At 43.2% G+C, this 18,347-nt stretch overlaps 2 protein-coding genes across 4 annotated transcripts in view; both read right to left on the bottom strand.

Moving 5' to 3' along the window:
- Positions 1 to 728: 728 nt before the first annotated feature.
- ptgdsa (prostaglandin D2 synthase a) lies at positions 729 to 6,969 on the bottom strand. Of its 3 annotated transcripts, none has more exons than XM_041899016.1 (7): positions 6,759 to 6,969; positions 3,138 to 3,280; positions 2,907 to 2,983; positions 2,336 to 2,446; positions 1,354 to 1,467; positions 1,211 to 1,236; positions 729 to 1,099 (listed from the first exon to the last, which is right to left on the bottom strand). In XM_041899016.1, the coding sequence occupies exons 1-6, from the start codon at positions 6,852 to 6,854 to the stop codon at positions 1,211 to 1,213; spliced, it is 567 nt and encodes a 188-aa protein (XP_041754950.1). In that variant the 5' UTR covers positions 6,855 to 6,969; the 3' UTR covers positions 729 to 1,099. The 3 variants fall into 3 exon arrangements, with proteins under 3 accessions (XP_041754950.1, XP_041754951.1, XP_041754952.1); XM_041899017.1 differs by having other exon boundaries at positions 1,366 to 1,467; positions 6,759 to 6,967; XM_041899018.1 differs by lacking the exon at positions 6,759 to 6,969 and having other exon boundaries at positions 2,804 to 2,983; positions 3,138 to 3,191.
- An 8,310-nt stretch (positions 6,970 to 15,279) lies between these two features.
- The window catches only part of slc27a4 (solute carrier family 27 member 4), a 35,901-nt gene continuing 32,833 nt past the window's right edge, over positions 15,280 to 18,347 (bottom strand). The window contains exons 10-13 of the mRNA XM_041899014.2: positions 18,044 to 18,181; positions 17,589 to 17,753; positions 16,425 to 16,571; positions 15,280 to 15,737 (exon numbers count right to left, since the gene is read on the bottom strand). Of these exons, the coding sequence (XP_041754948.1) occupies positions 15,580 to 15,737; positions 16,425 to 16,571; positions 17,589 to 17,753; positions 18,044 to 18,181 (608 nt within the window). The 3' untranslated portion in view covers positions 15,280 to 15,579. The remainder of the gene's footprint in view (positions 15,738 to 16,424; positions 16,572 to 17,588; positions 17,754 to 18,043; positions 18,182 to 18,347) is intronic.

The raw sequence follows: 18,347 nt of genomic DNA, 5'->3' as shown, positions 1-18,347 counted from the left end.
AAGTTCTCCTAATCTGTCTGTTTGTTCCTTTCTCTGAAACATTGGACATCAAAGTGGAATTTAACAGGGGAAAAAATCATTACATTTCAGCACCACAGAGCTGTAGCATGTATAGCGAAAACAATAATTGCCCAAGGACTGAACCCTGCGGAAACCCGTAGTTACCTTAGTGTTCTGAAAGTTCTTCATCACAAAAACATGTAACATGTTATGTATGTGGTATCAACATGAGTTGCTCAGATAAACACACTACCATGCCAACACACACACACACACTATCTCCATGAATAACAATATTGATTATTGGGTTCTGACTCCTGATCGGCCCCCTCTGATTGATCGATGTCCCAAGCAGCAGTGGAACATGACAGAAATGTAAATCTGGGTCTACTATGTGTTGAACAATGCTCTAAATATATGTCGCCCAAACCTGAAAGAGACTGAAGTTTCTTCTGTATCCTGTCTCTATCTCTCATTCTCTCCAATTATCTCTCTCTCCTTTTCTATCTCTCTCTCTCTCTCCAATTCTCTCTCCAGCTCTTCAATTTTATCTCACTGTCTCCAATTATGTTTATCTCTCTCCCTGTCTCCTATTCTATCTTTGTCTGTCTCTCCAATTCTATATATCTCTCTATCTCTCCAATCGCTCTAACACTCTTATGCGCTGAGGGCTGCGATCCAACAGGCAGGGAAAAAGACAGAGGTCACAGACACCACATAGCACCATAGACAGAGGAACACTAGCATTTATTCAGCCATAGCAGCGTTACACAATACAATGATGTCCCTTGTTTATCGGATTCAGAATGGAAAACGAATGTAACAGTCCGTTGTACTGAGGGGACAAGAGACAGACAGACATCAGAGAGGATATAGATAATAAAATAAGATGGGGTGTCTAAAAGTGCATCTATCATTAGTTGTTATACTATTTACCACGTGTGCGGTAAAGCGTGATGAAGTTCTGTTGTTGAACAGTGAAACGTATGGTGTAAAGGTGAAGCAAATCCTGATGCTGTACTCCAATGGAAAGACGAATGTCTAATAAGTGCTGGGAAACTGGTAAGGCGAAGCAAATCAATCATGATGTTGTTCTGATCTGAAGGAGAACACAAAAACAAAACCGACAGTTCATTCAAATATCAGGTGTTCCAGTCATTGTAGTCAGTTATCAACAACATGTCTGTAGAAAGGATGTCCATTGACTCACCTAGCGTCCAGCGGGAGGACAGTTCTCTGTAAACAACAAAGAGCAAAACAACGTTGTGATACACACAAGACTGTCTGCTTTCAGTCGTACAGCTTAGAGACGAGAAATGTAGGGACTGTGTGTATGTGTGTGTGTCTCCATACTTAGGCTACTACCTGCAGGTGGTGGGGTCAGAATGGCGTCCTTAGGAAATCCACGAGATGTGGCGAAATCTCTAAACTTCTGAATCACATCATTCTTCACCTTCTGAGAACGACCTGCAGGCATACAGGCGAATGGCAACATTTAATAGAAGCAAATATATATTTCCACAAATACAATGTACAGTCTCACTCCAGAATTAGACATTTATCCATGTTTTTCCAAATGTCAAATTTGAAAGTGTTTTTGACACTCTGAGTTGACTCCTCCTGCTCAGCATTGTTCCGTTTCTCCAAACGTCCAATTTTGAAGTTGCTCCAAATGTCAAATTTCGAAGTTAAGGTTAAGGGTTAAGGTTTTGGATAGGGTTAAAACAATAAGTTTAGGCACTCATTCCGAATGGTTAAGGTAAGGGTTAAACATTTTGTAATAAATACGAGTGTCCAATACTGGGATTGAACACCTGACCTTCTGATCTGGAGTCATGGGATTACATCTATCTGAAGTCATGGGATTACGCTCATCCGCCACCCTCGTCGACAACGCCCTGGCAAAACCCAAGCCTACTTGATGGTAATAGTGCTCACAGTTGCCCCTAGTGGCCGGTTTTGAAGGCATTTTTTTTAACGTCCTCAGTACATAGATAGACGTTCAATTTCAAATTCACTCTTGAGAGATCTGCCTGGTATATGAGCATATTGCCCCATTCTAAGCCTACATAACGTAGTTGGTTAGGTGAACCTTGCCCTCCAGTCATTGCGCTAAGCTAACAATAAGCTAAGTTAAATGATCTTCAAACTGCACGTAGAGACATACAGAATGTATCCATGAGTTCATCTGACTCTGGGTAAGTAGAAAAAACGGCCTAATTGCCAAAATCTTGGGCCTAGACTTAATCTCAGTGGGCTAGCACAGTCTTTTGGTGCACGGGAGACCCAGGTTTAAACCTGGTCGGTCACACCTCTACCTGAAGAGCAGACTTACCATAGAGGGCCACCTGTGTGTACTCTCTGTCCATCTTCTTGTGCTTCAGGACCAGTGCATATTCATTATAGTTGGTCTCCACTACCGTGATGTCCTTCACTTTGTTATGGCCTGGAAAAACACAAATATATATATATATTTTTTTTAACGACTTACAATACCAACTCAAAGATCACCAGCTCTGTACAGCAGGGGTCCCCAACTACATTCAGCTGTGGGACGATTTTGTCTTGAGCGGATGGTCGGGGTGCAGAAAAATAATTATAAATCAATTGTACACTGCAGATTGACCGCAAGATCCCAAACAGATATAGAATTTGACAAAAACATAATAATTTCAAACCTTGATTACATTGTGATACCATCACATATGTCTCTCTATTTATGTGTGGGAATACTTGGGAAGATATTTCCTAAATTAAAATCACATTGAGTTGATTTTTATAAAAGAAATTGCTCAGAAATCACCTGTGGGCTCGAACTTTGCCACCTGTTGAAGACCCCTGCAGTACAGTTTTGCTGGTTTGTTATTTGGATGCATTGCATTAGTGCTGGCAGACAGAAGACTCACGGGTGCTGAAATAGGTGAAGGCGCCAGGTATTGCTGTCTTCTCGTACGTGTAAAACTTACTGCGGCAACCTGACGATCTTCACACAAGCAAAAAATAACATATGATATGAATGTGCATGCCCATTTTTAGTACATTTTCAATGACCTGACCAAGATGTCTGTCCTGTAGTTATTTTGCCAGGATGCCAATGTTCATTCTAGTGTTGTATTTAATTATGTGTTCCTGCCCACCTCTGGGTCCACATGGTGAGGTTGACATTGCCGTTGGTCTGTGGATTCAGGATGCCCATGGACACTCTCAGCTTGTCTCTGTATAGGGCAGTGAACCCTGGGGAGTCATACGCCAGGCCCACACGGTACCACTTCCCTGCAAACTGAATACACAGACAGAGAGAGTAGAAACCATAGAGAAACCTAGATAAAGATAAAACAGATTGACAGAGAGGGTAGAAAGGGTACTATATCTGTAGGAGTTGAAGCCTGGGGAGTCATAAGCCAGGCCCACACAGTACCACTTCCCTGCAAACTGAACAAATACAGTGCATTTGGAAAGTATTCAGACCCCTTGACATTTTCCACATTTTGTTGCGTTACAGCCTTATTCTAAAAAATAATAAAAAATAAAAACAGAAATACCTTATTTACAAAAGTATTCAGACCCTTTGTTATGAGACTCGAAATTGAGCTCAGGTGCATCCTGTTTCCATTGATCATCCTTGAGATGTTTCCACAACTTGATTGGAGTCCTACTGTGGAACATTCAATTGATTGGACATGATTTGAAAAGGCACACACCTGTCTATATAAGGTCCCACAGTTGACAGTGCATGTCAGAGCAAAAACAAAGCCATGAGGTCAAAATAATTGTCTGTAGAGCTCAGAGACAGGATTGTGTCGAGGCACATATTTGGGGAAGGGTACCAAAACATTTCTGCAGCATTGAAGGTCCCCAAGAACAAAGTGGCCTCCATCATTCTTAAATGGAAGACGTTTGGAACCACCAAGACTCTTCCTAGAGCTGGCCGCCCGGCCAAACTGAGCAATCGGGGGAGAAGGGCCTTGCTCAGGTGGTCAGGGAGGTGACCAAGAACTCGATGGTCACTCTGACAGAGCTCCAGAGTTTCTCTATGGAGATGGGAGAACCTTCCAGAAGGACAGCCATCTCTGCAGCACTCCACCAATCAGGCCTTTATGGTAGAGTGGCCAGACGGAAGCCACTCCTCAGTAAAAGGCACATGACAGCCCGCTTGGAGTTTGCCAAAAGGCACCTAAAGGAATCTCAGATCATGAGAAACAAGATTCTCTGGTCTGATGAAACCAAGATTGAACTCTTTGGCCTGAATGCCAAGCGTTACGTATGGAGGAAACCTGGCACCATCCCTACGGTGAAGCATGGTGGTGGCAGCATCATGCTGTGGGGTTGTTTTTCAGCGGCAGGGACTGGGAGACTAGTCAGGATCGAGGGAAAGATGAACGGAGCAAAGTACAGAGAGATCCTTGATGAAAACCTGCTCCAGAGCGCTCAGGACCTCAGACTGGACAAAGCCCCTAAGCACACAGACAATGCAGGAGTGGCTTCGGGACAAGTTTCTGAATGTCCTTGAGTGGCCCAGCCAGAGCCCGGACTTGAACCCGATCTAACATGTCTGGAGAGACCTGAAAATAGCTGTGCAGCGACGCTCCCCATCCAACCTGACAAAGCTTGAGAGGATCTGCAGAGAAGAATGGGAGAAACTCCCCAAATACAGGTGTGCCAAGCTTGTAGTGTCATACCCAAGAAGACTCGAGGCTGTAATCACTGCCAAAGGTGATTCAACGAATACTGAGTAAAGGGTCTGAATACTTATGTAAATGTGATATCAGTTTTTAATTTTAATAAATGTGCAAAAATGTCTAAAAAAACGTTTTCGCTTTGTCATTATGGGGTAGTGTGTGTAGATTGATGAATAAGGCTGTAACGTAACAACATGTGGAAAAAGTCACGGGGTCTGAATACTTTCCGAATGCACTGTAGACAGAGTCAAACCTACAAGTCAACCTACCAGAGTGGCTCTACCAGAGCCCTACCTAAGCCTTGAGAGTCATACACCAGGCCAACACGCAGACAGTACAGTTTGTATTGTTTGCGGCTTTTGTGATGCAGGGCTCCCTTACAAAAGAGACATGGGTCTCAACGGGACTTCCCTGCCTAAATACAGGTTAAATAAATAAAAAACACACAGAGGGAGTCAAACCCACTGGAGTTGCTCTATCAGAGCTACTCTATAAGAGTAACCCTACCCAGTCATACGGCATTTTGTGCAAACTGAACATAACATACAGACAGTAGGCTACACATAGGGAGTCAAACCTACCTGAAGAATACGCGGATAGAATAGCATATGTACAGCAATAGTTGAATAGGATGGCCTTGACTAGAATACAGTATATGCATATGAAATGGGTAAAACAGTATGTAAACATTGTTAAAGTGGCCAGTGTTCCATGTCTATGTACATAGGGCAGCAGCAATTTGTCTCTTTTAACAGTGTGAACAACAGGAAGAGTCTCTAAGTCATTTAGATATTTATATCATAAGGCAGTTAGTTCTATGTGTGTGTCTGTCCAGTGTGTTGCAACCCTGCTGTCCACCTGACCTTTGACCCCTAGCACTGTTTGCTTTGAGTTCAGCCTCAGCCTTTGTCCTAATGTGGGGTCGGGGAACACGTCTAGGACTTATTTAAATAATAGACTCACGTACTAGAGGTCGAGGTTAAAGAGCAACTGCCCCTAAAAAACAATTTATTATTTAGAAAACAGCCTATGTGGCATCGATATGAGTCAGAAACATTTATTCTACTGTCAAAATTGACTAAAAAGTGTAAATAGGATAATTTTGATCATAAATTCAGTGTTGTCCAAAACAGAGTTTTGTGAGACTTGTGGTCGTGATTGAATCACAACATAAATGAAGGTTGGGTTTGTCTCAATCCTGCCCACATGCCCCCAGCTGGCAGCACACAAGTAATCATCAATTCGGAGTGCAGCTGTACGCGACCCAATTGTAATGCCTGTGGGACAATATGTAAACATTTCAATGACTTAAAACCTCAAACCAATTATAAATTGTAGAAATTAATATACAAATATTGAAAGCATTTAATGAGAAAACTCAAAGGTGTGCATCATGAAAATGTTGACTAATTTATATTGTGTAATTTATTGATGGCCCCTAACTAGCCCCGTATATAGGCTATCCAAAGTCAAACCAATTTTGCCACGCTCGCACACCAGCTGGCTGAAGCTAATTGGCTAAATAATTTGGCTAACTCTTCCCACCTACCAACACACACACGAGACACCACATCAAACCACACCCCGAAACCAACTCACGTTTGAATTCAGACATGGCCGCCAGCATTTCTTAATGAACCAAATCTAAAACCAAATCAGGAAGTGTAGTTGCCCTTTAAAGTTATGTGCCACCTAATGAAAAACCAAGACAACAGTAGGCCAAGAGGGTTTACTATTGCCCCCTTAAAATTAGCTTAATTATTTCCCTCAAAGATTAGATTACACAGATAGTGTGATGTGAAATGTCTTGTGGAAGCGGAGCTTCACTGATGCATCCTGGGTAATGAAAGCAAGCAGTTGAAAGAAGGAAGCAGCATGGACTCTGACATTGCTCATTCCGATATTTCTTAATTTCTTGTTTCTTTTTTTGTTGTTGATTATTTGTGTATTAGTATTGTACTGTTAGATATTTACTGCACTGCTGGAGATAGAAACACAAGTGTTTCGCTGCACCTGCTTTAACATTGCGCTCTGTGTACGCAATAAATAAACTTTGATTTGATTTGATTCTGGTCTCACCCTCTGCAGGTCGAAGTCTCTCTGAGGCTGCACGTCTCCATAGACACCCATCAAACACACCATCGCCGTGGCCACTGTCACCAAGGTGATCCTCATGGTTGGTTGCAGAGGAAGAGAAGGAAAGAGAGAGAGGAGGAGAGAAAAAAAGTACCCTGTTCTGGAACCAAACTGAACTGTAAAAGAGTGAAAAGCTGGACTGGAGCTGGACTAGAGTGGCAATGCCAATTCTTTCCTCAAGCCCGCCCATTATTTGCCCAGCCAATCATTGATCAAAAGCCGAAGACAGTGCTCAGCTGCAGCAGGCAGAGAGGGAATGATACCGCGTTCACGTGCTAGTCGGAACTAGAAAACTCACACATTTCTGACTTGCTAACTTGTTGTAGTTATACACGTGTCGCGTTCAACCAGTTAGCAAGTTGGACATTTCGGAGTTCCGACAAGCACGTGAACGCAGCATGATAGACAAGTTGGCTCCTGAATCCTTGGTGAGCATTCCTGAAGGACATTGAATTCTTGAAAATTCTTTACTACAGTTCTGACAGGACAGAGGAGTGCTTCAAATACCATTCTTCAAATACATCAGTCATAGGATTCAGACAAGGGACATTTGTGCTTTTTTAAACAATTATTCAATTCACTGTTTGTCCTTTTACCTACCAAGAAGCCTTTGTTTTTGCTCATACATTGAGTCATACATTGGGAAACACTGTCAGAAGAGCAAAATGTAATTTTACAATATTAAAGAAAAACAATAAAGAAAACAATTTAAAGGTCCAATGCAGACATTTTTTATATCTCAATATCAAATCATTTCTGGGTAACAATTAAGTACCTTACTGTGATTGTTTTCAATTAAAATGGTCAAAAAGAAACAAAAATAGCTTCTTAACAAAAAGCAATTTCTCAAGCAAGAATTTAGCTAGGACTGTCTGGGAGTGGTCTGAGTTGGAATGGGAAAACTAGCTGCTATTGGCAGAGAGGTTTGGAACTCTCTTTTTTATTTTTATTAACTAATTTACCACCTGGGGATGTCACCAGGCAGGCCAAAACTCCATCCCACCAAAACAGGCTGAAATTTGCCATTGCCAATGTTTTTGTATGCATGCTTTACAGACAGTCTTTTACAGAGAAGAGGATATCAGTGTGTCGCAGACAGCGCTCACCTCACACACCACCTCTACATACTATGTACATGCTAGGAGTGTCCAGCCTGTCAAACAAAGTAACACCCACCACACCACCTTCTTCTGATTGGCTTGAAGGCCATTCTAGAGCGTGCATTATTTCTCTATAACGCATGGTATATTTGCACAGTAGAATTTAATGGCTATAGTTCTTACATGTTTTATGTTTGAGCTACGTTTGAAAGCAAAAGTCAAATTGAAAACATTGTTGAATTCGATTTTCATAATAGCAAGCTAGCAAGTCTGTTTGTTTGGTTACCAAGGCATCTACTGTCGCTATCTAGTAAACTTGTTAGCTACTTCAGTGGATGTTTAACACATTTCTACCGGCAAATGAACACATTTCTAGCGGTAAATTTGTTAAATTATAGCCATGGTGTAAAAGGATAATCAACTCGGGGCTCTATGCATTCTCTGGAAAATAAAGCTACTCTGTGGAAGGTCAGTTCCACTCCGTTAGCGCGTTGTGGAAATCACCTTCCAAGTCATTCATTATTTTCCAGAGAACGCATAGCCCCTCGTTGATTATCCCTTACTAAACTGGACTGATTCTTTCTGAGACCAGAGAGATACAGAATTATGCCCCAATCAATCATCAGATAGGAGAGAGGTGTTTTGCTCTCCACACACAATACTCACTACCCCATGATATGTTTAGATGTCTGATGCGGTTCTCTTGACAGATCAAGGGCTAGAGGGCATTGAGAAAACAAGGAGACAAAGAGAGAATGTCAATTGCATACTCCTCGCGTCCGCTCTCCTCGCCTCCTTCTCAAAACCCATTGGATGAGAAAGCCAGAGGTACCGCTGCTCTGACCTTCTCTGACCATATTCAATGCAGGTTTCTAGTTCTACATCCTACTTCCTTTTCTCAGTAGCATCGGGTTTCATGATTGGCTCAAGCATACCACATAACATGGTATATGGTATTTACTGGCCATTTGAGACTCTTCACTTCATTGATCAGACGCTGAGGACAGTGCTCAACTGCAGCAGGTAGAGAGGGAACGATAGACAAGTTGGTTCCTGAATCCTTCGTGAGCATTCCTGAAGGACATGGAATTCCTGAAAATTCATTATTACAATTCTGAGAGGAGAGCAGAGAAGACCATGCTTCAAATACATCAGTCGTAGGATTCAGACAGAGGGACATTTGTGCTTTTTTAAACAATTATTAAATTCACTGTCCTTTTACCAACCAAGAAGCCTTTGTTTTTGACTGAGTCATACACTGGGCAACACCTTCAGAAGAGCAAAAAATGTAGTTTTACAATTTAAAGAAAAACAAAAAAGACAATTTAAATCCTTTTTATTAATATGGATTCACCATTGCCAATGTTTTTGTATGCATGATTTACAGCCAGCTAATCTTTTATAGTCAAGAGGACATCAGCATCCTCACTACCCCATGATAGGTTTAGGTGTCTGATGCAGTTTTCTTGACAGATCAAGGGCTAGTGCATTGAGAACGAGGAGACAAAAATCCAAGTATGGTTAACTGTATACTTGGAGTGTGTCTGAAAGTGGGCATTGCAAAAGAAGTGGGTGGATCAACAGCGATGGGTGTAACATCAGTGGATGGATCAACAGCGATGGGTGTAACATCAGCACTCCATTATTGGTTCGACCGGCCATAGCCAGGTGTACCGCGGGTCAGCTTACATCGCAGGGTAAGAGAACTAACGTAGCAGGTTAGGAGAATTAATGTGGTTAATGAGGTTAAGGTTAGGAAAAGGGTTAGGGTTAGGCTTAGCTAAAACGCGTAGCAGGTTAGGATAATTAACGTGACAGGTTAGGAGAATGAGTTTAAGGTAAGGAAAAGGGTTAGGGTTAGGCTTAGCTAAAATGTGTAGCAGGTTAAGATAATTAATATGGCAGGTTAGGAGAATGAGGTTAAGGTTAGAAAAAGGGTTAGGCTTAGCTAAAATGCTACAGTTGTCCACAATCGAGTCGTAGTGTAGGCCAATCAGCCCCGCAAAACAGTATTGAGTGGCAACAAACCTGCCCAATAAGCTGATTCACTTTCCATTCATCCACTTCTGTTGATCCTCCCACTTCTGTTTACACACCCACTTTCAGACATACTACATCTATGTCATGACTCCAAAAATCACCTACCATATTCAATGCAGGCTTCTAGTTCTACATCCTACTTCCTGTTTGTCAGTATCATCGGGTCTCATGATTGGCTCAAGCATACCATACAACTGATATGAACCAATCATAAAAAAGCACGGTATAGACCATTATTTATTTACCATTTGAGACTCTTCACTTCAACACAATATTCAGTGGATAGATAAACATGTTGTTATACAACCAAGGTAAACAAAGTACGTTTCCATTCATCAATCTGTTTTTATTTATTAGCCATCATCCCAGTACCCCAGTACTATAGAAGAGCAATGCATTGATATTTCAACAACATCTTTTATAAATAAATCAGACATTCTTTGATACAGTTTGTTAGTGGGACATAATAATAATGTTTACTCCTATGGAATGAGGGTTCAATGGTATGGTAGGCAGTAGCCATGATGATTTTGCTGGGAAACAGCGCCTCCCTCTGGTTAAAGATCTGACCAACACCCTGTCCCTCAGACATTACAATACCTCCCATTGGTTTGTGACATATGGGCCCTGTCCAGAAACAACTCCTAGCCTCTTACCCCTTAGTGTGTAAGTTCTACACAAGTTCCTAGGAGCTAGGGAGTTGTTTCTGGACATGACCAAACACAGTAAACTGATAACCTCAGAGAGTCTGTGACACTCACACAACAGTATGTCTCTATATTCAGTGTCACAGGAATAAGATAGCAGTACTAAAGATGACACTGAAATTAGGATGTGTTTACTAGCTAGGCCTATTCTCTGTACATGCCTGGCCACAAGGCTTTAGAAATAGCCGCATCAAAGTTACAGTGCAAAGCAATATTATTGATGTATGAAAATGTATGCACTCACTAACTGTAAGTCGCTCTGGATAAGAGCGCCTGCTAAATGACTCAAATGTAAAATGTAATGTAATGGCTTATAAAGTAAGCCCGTGGCCATTATCCATACTAACCTCAAGTTTCCCCATATTCTATTCTGCTGGGGACAGAGTAGTCTCGCTCGCCAGACTCAGGGAGCTCTGCAGAGCTGTGAGAAGAGACTGGGGACATATAGACAAGAGACATATTGGAATGGAATCTAGTTCTAGAGGAATGTAGGACTAAACCTATATCTTAAGCGGTTGTATTGTAGCTATCCAAACAATACACTCTGATATTGCCATAGACGCTCCTTCGACTTTCGTCTGTGTGTGTGTCACATTGTGTGTGTGTGTGTGTGTGTGTCTTTACACAACCAATGCAAGACAGGTATGAAACAGAGAGGGCCTCAGCACAGCAGACTGTGTAGAGGGGCTGAAGTTTGGCACACTCCATTGGTCAGGTGCTGTCATAGGTCTGGGTGCTGGTCAACAGTCTAACAGGCAGAAAAACTTGTGGAGCCCCTTCACTCACTTCCAGAATTCTGATACATTAAAGCTTTGATTTCACACACAGAAAATAACAAACAAACGCAACGCATAGCTGTGACACAGTCAATGCACAATAAAATAAGGAATAATTAATACTTTTAAAAAATATGATTTGAAGTGGGAATGGAAACACATCTGGGGGGAGACAGGGGGTGCATCTCAATACATTTACATTTTAGTCATTTAGCAGACGCTCTTATCCAGAGCGACTTACAGTTAGTGAGTGCATACAGTTTTCATACTGGCCCCCCGTGGGAAACAAACCCACAACTCTGGCGTTGCAAACGTCATGCTCTACCAACTGAGCTTCACGGGGCCATGGTAGGCAGTAGCCATGATGATTTTGCTGGGAAACAGCGCCTCCGTCTGGTTAAAGATCTGACCAACACCCTGTCCCTCAGACATTACAATACCTCCCATTGGTTTGTGACATATGGGCCCTGTCCAGAAACAACTCCTAGCCTCTTACCCCTTAGTGTGTAAGTTCTACACAAGTTCCTAGGAGCTAGGGAGTTGTTTCTGGACATGACCAAACACAGTAAACTGATAACCTCAGAGAGTCTGTGACACTCACACAACAGTTTGTCTCTATATTCAGTGTCACAGGAATAAGATAGTAGTACTAAAGATGACACTGAAATTAGGATGTGTTTACTAGCTAGGCCTATTCTCTGTACTGTACTGTTCTCAATAGTCTAAAATAGATCCCTCTCCCAACACAACAACAAAACAGGATAGGTGAAAGCAATACGGCTATGGCTGTTTTTCACTTGACTCCACTCCTTTCATATCAGTGCAGATGAAGGAAAGAAGACAAGGAGAGGAAACCACTTCAGACTATTGTCCAATGCCCATTCAAATTCCTCTGGGGCTACGCAGTCATGCACCAACCTGTGGTCATACTATCATATGACACCCCAGGATCAAAAGCAGCAAAGAGCGTTCTCATACATAACCCCCAAAATGTATATATTCATCTTTACAACATAATTATTGGTCACTCATTTTTTTCTTCTTCAAAATGTTTTCCTCTTTAAACATTGTGAGAAACAAAACGATCATCACTAATAATAAATACATAAAATGATGGGTAGAGCTGGAGAGCAATGTCATCATTCCTCTTCCTCATCATCGCAGTGCATATCTAAAATGACAGAGACACGCCAGACAGGACACGAAGGGGAGGAACCTTGGATAGATAGCAAACTACACTAACCATGATCCTCAGCTTTGTAGGAGAATCATTCTCCCCCGGTCTCCACCATCGACTTCACACAGACAGGATATTTGGCTTACCAAACTGTCTCATGATTTGTTTGTTTGTTTTGAGAGGACATAGAGACAGATAACGTACGCTGACGCTTGTTGGAGTGGTGACAGTAGTAGCGCATTATGTGCTCTGAGAGAATAACAGCATGACAGAAAATGTCTAGCCATATGAAGAGAAGCAAGGATCAAACAGAGGTGTCTGGGTGGGGTGAGAGTGGGAGGTACTTGGTGGGAGACATGCCTAACAGAATAACATGATGGAGAGTTGAATTAATAAGTAAGGATAGAGATTGAGGGAATAGGGTGCGATGGGACAGTAGGGAGAGAGGGGAGAGACTGAGGGGAGAGACGATGGGACAGTAGGGAGAGAGGGAAGAGACTGAGGGGAGAGACGATGGGACAGTAGGGAGAGAGAGAAGAGACTGAGGGGAGAGACGATGGGACAGTAGGGAGAGAGGGAAGAGACTGAGGGGAGAGACTATGGGACAGTAGGGAGGGAGGGAAGAGTGAGGGGAGAGACTATGGGACAGTAGGGAGAGAGGGGAGAGACTGAGGGGAGAGACTATGGGACAGTAGGGAGAGAGGGAAGAGACTGAGGGGAGAGACGATGGGACAGTAGGGAGAGAGGGAAGAGACTGAGGGGAGAGACGATGGGACAGTAGGGAGAGAGAGAAGAGACTGAGGGGAGAGACGATGGGACAGTAGGGAGAGAGGGAAGAGACTGAGGGGAGAGACTATGGGACAGTAGGGAGAGAGGGGAGAGACTGAGGGGAGAGACTATGGGACAGTAGGGAGAGAGGGAAGAGACTGAGGGGAGAGACTATGGGACAGTAGGGAGAGAGGGAAGAGACTGAGGGGAGAGACTATGGGACAGTAGGGAGAGAGGGAAGAGACTGAGGGGAGAGACTATGGGACAGTAGGGAGAGAGGGGAGAGACTGATGGGAGAGACTATGGGACAGTAGGGAGAGAGGGAAGAGACTGAGGGGAGAGACTATGGGACAGTAGGGAGTTAGGGGAGAGACTGGGGGGAGAGACTATGGGACAGTAGGGAGAGAGGGAAGAGACTGAGGGGAGAGACGATGGGACAGTAGGGAGAGAGAGAAGAGACTGAGGGGAGAGACTATGGGACAGTAGGGAGAGAGGGAAGAGACTGAGGGGAGAGACTATGGGACAGACGGGAGTAAGAGGTGAAGGAGTACGGTGTTATGGGACAGGGCCTGTGAATCTGAGTTGGTAAACTCACAGTAAAGGCACAGTGCTCTGTTTGTGTTGATCATTCATGATGTTAAGAAGATGAAACAAGAAAGAAGAAGAAGAAGAAGAAAAAGAAAAAGAAGAAGAAGAAGAAGAAGAAGAAGAAGAAGAAGAAGAAGAAGAAGAAGAAGAAGAAGAAGAAGAAGAAGAAGAAGAAGAAGAAGAAGAAGAAGAAGAAGAAGAAGAAACAACGATGAGGAAAATTATCTTTACCTTTTCCTCTAAACTCTTTTCGATAGTTCAGCTTGCTGCACCATAGTCTGAGAGAGAGTTGAATTCCTTCTGTAGCACCAGAATATTGCTGTCATCATATTGAGTCCTCAACAGAGACAGACCGAGGTTGGTGCTTTTCACTTCAGCTCTCTCTTCGTCCAGCTTTAAAATGTCCACTATGCCATACAAGACCAATCCAACCCTTTAGGCCCAACCTGCACAATACTGACAGAAACCCTCCCCATCTAATCAGAATCAGAACATTCAGAATCAGAATCTTCTACCCCCAGAATCAGAATCTTCTACCCCAGAATTAGAACTTTCAGAATCCTGTTTGAAACTGTGAGAGTTCTTTGTGTTCCAGTGGCTGGTGGTTGGTTGGTGAAGGGGAGGAGAATCCCGTAAAGTAGTGGGGGGAGATCAGGAGAAAGCCGAGCGCAATCATGGACATAGCATAACATGATTAGCATTTTAATTTGCATTTTATTAGGAACTTGATGTTAAACATCATTGTTTCTTTTTAAATATGTAAAGACTAGTCTACAAATTAAATATATTTGGTGTAATGCAGACATATTTCAATATATTTTTATTATATATACAATATCTTCTTCTCAGATCATCTTATGGCTGGCTGATTATTGCACAGCCAATGCCGGATCCCAGTTTCAACCACATGTGAATCTCCCTCCACTGACATACAGCCTCTAGGCTTGCTGTACTGTATGTCTAACATGGCTGGGCAGACTCCACACCACTAAAACCAATCGGTCATTTTGTGTCACAACAGAAGCCACTGGTCACTGACTGGGCAATGTGCAGGTTGGGCCTCAGACGGAGTGACCTCATCAACATAAGACAGACAAACCGACAGACCAATAGGAGTGTTTCCTTTGTTCAATTGAAGTTCCTTCATTGTGCCATGTTCATGTTCCTCTAGCTAGGTCTTTTTTTTTTGATTTGGAGTAAGTTATTATGTTTTTGCATTCTGGAGACATGCCACATGCCCCTCTCAGCAAACAAGTTGTGTCCTTCCAGCGTGCGCTCCTCTTGGTTCAGGTCAGGTGAAGCTCTGGGGGAGTGCCTCATGGATCAAAGGGCAAAGGTCGCTCTAGGTGTATCATGGGATATGGTGTCAGATTGGCTTGTCATGTGTCCCAGATGAGACCCAGCTGCCCCTATCTGCTTGCTGAGGTAACGCGGGGCGTGGGCTTAGAGAGAGCGAAGAAGGGGGTTGTGGGAGTTAGAGTTTTCCTGGGGGGAGGAAGAGTGACATCAGGTATAGGGGTGTTTCTGTGTGAGCGTGGGGGGGTGGCTAGGGGTGGTTTAGGGATATTGGCTGCAGGGGGCAAAGAGTAATCAGATCAGATCTCACAGTTACAGTTTCTGCTTCCCTGAGATGATGCTGCTGTAGAGCTTCTGGTGCAGCTCCACATAGCGCCCCCTGCTGGGGTCAAGGAAGTACAGTTTGTTTGATACCATGCTGGGGTCAAAACCCTCCCGCCGCATCTCTGTCTTCTGGAACTTATAGGTGCCTGGAGGAGAAGAGTGAGGGAGAAGAGGAGAGGTGGTAGAGTGGTGAATTAGAGACCAGTGGAGGCTGCTGAGGGGAGGACGGCTCATAATAATGGCCGGAACGGAGCTAATGGAATTGCATAAACACATGGAAACCATGTGTTTGATGTATTTGAATGCATTCCACCCATTCCGCTCCAGCCATTACCACGAGCCAGTCCTTCCCAATTAAGGTGCCACCAACCTCCTGTTTTAGAGACGGGGCTACTCCTGGGCCTGTATTCACATAGTCTCAGAGTTGAAGTGCTGATGGATCAGTTTTTCCTTTTAGATCATAATGAATAAGATTATATGGACAGGGTGGACATGATCCTAGATCAGCACTCGTACTGACACTTTTTGAATAAAGGCCCTAACCTCCACCTGAGGAGAGGACACAATGATCATATACAGTATAATGTATGTACAGTATGTGTACCACACTCAGGGTCCGTCCCAATATTATCTCCTTTCTCCTGAAGTATGCACTCATTCACAATTTCCCACAAATCTAAAAGCATTGAATTGCTGGAGGCATGGGCTAGTGGGAGTTTCCACCATATTTCTTATACCAGTCATTTCATTACAAATCGGTGAAGGGAAGTGAACAAATGCACACTTTGGGAGGACGGAGAGATCATTGGAACATAGCTCCAGACTGAACCCACCTGTCTTGTTGACCTCGTTGAGGAAGCGTAGGAAGACGGGTCGTGCGTATGGCGGCAGGGCTTTCTCCAGATCCTTCCCAAACTTTTCCAGGTCTGTAGATCTCTCTGGATCTGCTACGGCAGCCATCCCAGCTTTCCCCTCGGCTCCTGAGACAGCGGAAAACCCAGCTTTTTTTTTATTTTAATGGTACAGGCATTTAATTAACCTTGATTTAACCAGGAAAGACCACTGAGGTTATACAACTCTTTTGAAAGGGAGACATCTACATACAATTAGTGAAAGATCAAGTCATTCACATCTGTTGTAATAACCAAGAGACAGCTGGAATTGCCTTATAGAGGAAAACATGCTTTAGCGATGACATCATGGGTCAAACATCCCAAACCCTGTCTGCTGCTGCTCAGTGCTCACCACCACCACATTACCGCCAGTAGGCTACATGGTCGGTCGGCAAAACTCACTCAAGCAGACAGACATGACTAACAACATCCTTGAAATAGAAAGCGCAAAAGCAAAGCACACACCCTTGACACTCCATTGGCAGTCACAGCACTATAATTCTTCCTCTCCTCCCATCACAATAACTGGGGAGAGTTTCACATAAGCTTTGTAGCTAACGTGGTACTTTATTTCACATGACGACTCAGTCCGACACCACTCGTAGAACAGCAAAGTGCTTCATTTGACAAATTTAGTTTGTTCACATATAGAAGAAACATCAATTGTTACTCTCTCTTGGCTGTGCGGCTGGGTTGTCCACAGACAGAAATAAAGTGCCAGGGTAGCTACGAACCTTTCTTTGGGGAAACTATGATGCTCAGTAGATGGGGGGAGGGTGCCATGATAACATGGAGCTGTGTTTTGACCTAGGGTGGTCTAGCGGTCTAAGCAGCTGCCTTTGGAGCACATGTACCATGTACCCAGCATGGGTTGCCAGAATCCGTCCCACTGCTCTTTCAGCCCTCTCTCTCCACTTTTTAGCTCTATCTCTCTCTATCCAATAAACATACAAAATGATATATAGTACCAGTCAAAAGTTTGGACACACCTACTCATTCCAGAGTTTTTCTTTATTTTTACCTTTTTCTACATTGTAGAATAATAGTGAAGACATCAAAACTATGAAAAAGTACTGTATATATAAAAGATCTGTGTTACTGTACCTGGGACCTCGACTCCGTAGACCACCACGTCCTTCATGTCCAATAGACGACTCAAGGTCCCCTCCACTTCTGTGGTCGACACGTTCTCTCCCTTCCAGCGGAACGTGTCCCCAGTACGGTCCTTAAAGTACATGTAACCATACTGGTCCATGATGAGGACATCACCTGGAGGGAGACAGGGGGAATAAGCATAATAATGTCTGTGTGCGCATGCGTTCGTGCGTTTGTAAAGTACAAGTAACCATACTGGTCCACAATGCCTCAACACCTCAGAGAGAGAGAGCGAGAGAGAGCGAGAGAGAGAATAGACAGAGAGAGCGAGAGAGAGAGAGAGAGAATAGACAGAGAATAGACAGAGAGAGAGCGAAAGAGAGAGAAAGAGCAAGAGAGAGCGAGAGAGAGAGCGAGAGATTGATAGAGACAGGGATATATGATAAAGTTCAGTAGCCTCTTACCTGAGAGATAGGCACTGTCTCCCTTCTTGAAGACGCTGTTAGCGATCTTCTTGCTGGTGGCACCTTCGTTCACATATCCATCAAACCTTCTCAGGGGATCATTCTGAATGATCCTACCCACCAACTGGCCGGGCTCACCTAGATAGATAGATAGATAGATAGATAGATAGATAGATAGATAGATAGATAGATAGATAGATAGATAGATAGATAGATAGATAGATAGATAGATAGATAGATAATAATAGATAGATAGATAGATAGATAGATAGATAGATAGATAGATAGATAGATAGATAGATAG

Source organism: Coregonus clupeaformis, chromosome 15 (genome assembly GCF_020615455.1).
Source record: "Coregonus clupeaformis isolate EN_2021a chromosome 15, ASM2061545v1, whole genome shotgun sequence".
NCBI lineage: Eukaryota > Metazoa > Chordata > Actinopteri > Salmoniformes > Salmonidae > Coregonus > Coregonus clupeaformis.
Note: the sequence above shows the minus strand (reverse complement) of the source record. Positions and strands in the feature narration are given on the sequence as shown.

Bases quoted from the DNA above. Each gene is read 5' to 3' on its own strand.
- ptgdsa (XM_041899016.1), bottom strand. From the start codon at position 6,854: ATGAGGATCACCTTGGTGACAGTGGCCACGGCGATGGTGTGTTTGATG. The intron at 2,447-2,906 runs GTGAGTCTTCTG...GTGTTTTTCCAG, and splicing joins CTTCACCTATTTCAGCACCC to GCCATAACAAAGTGAAGGAC. The intron at 1,468-2,335 runs GTAAGTCTGCTC...GTATGCCTGCAG, and splicing joins CACACAGGTGGCCCTCTATG to GTCGTTCTCAGAAGGTGAAG.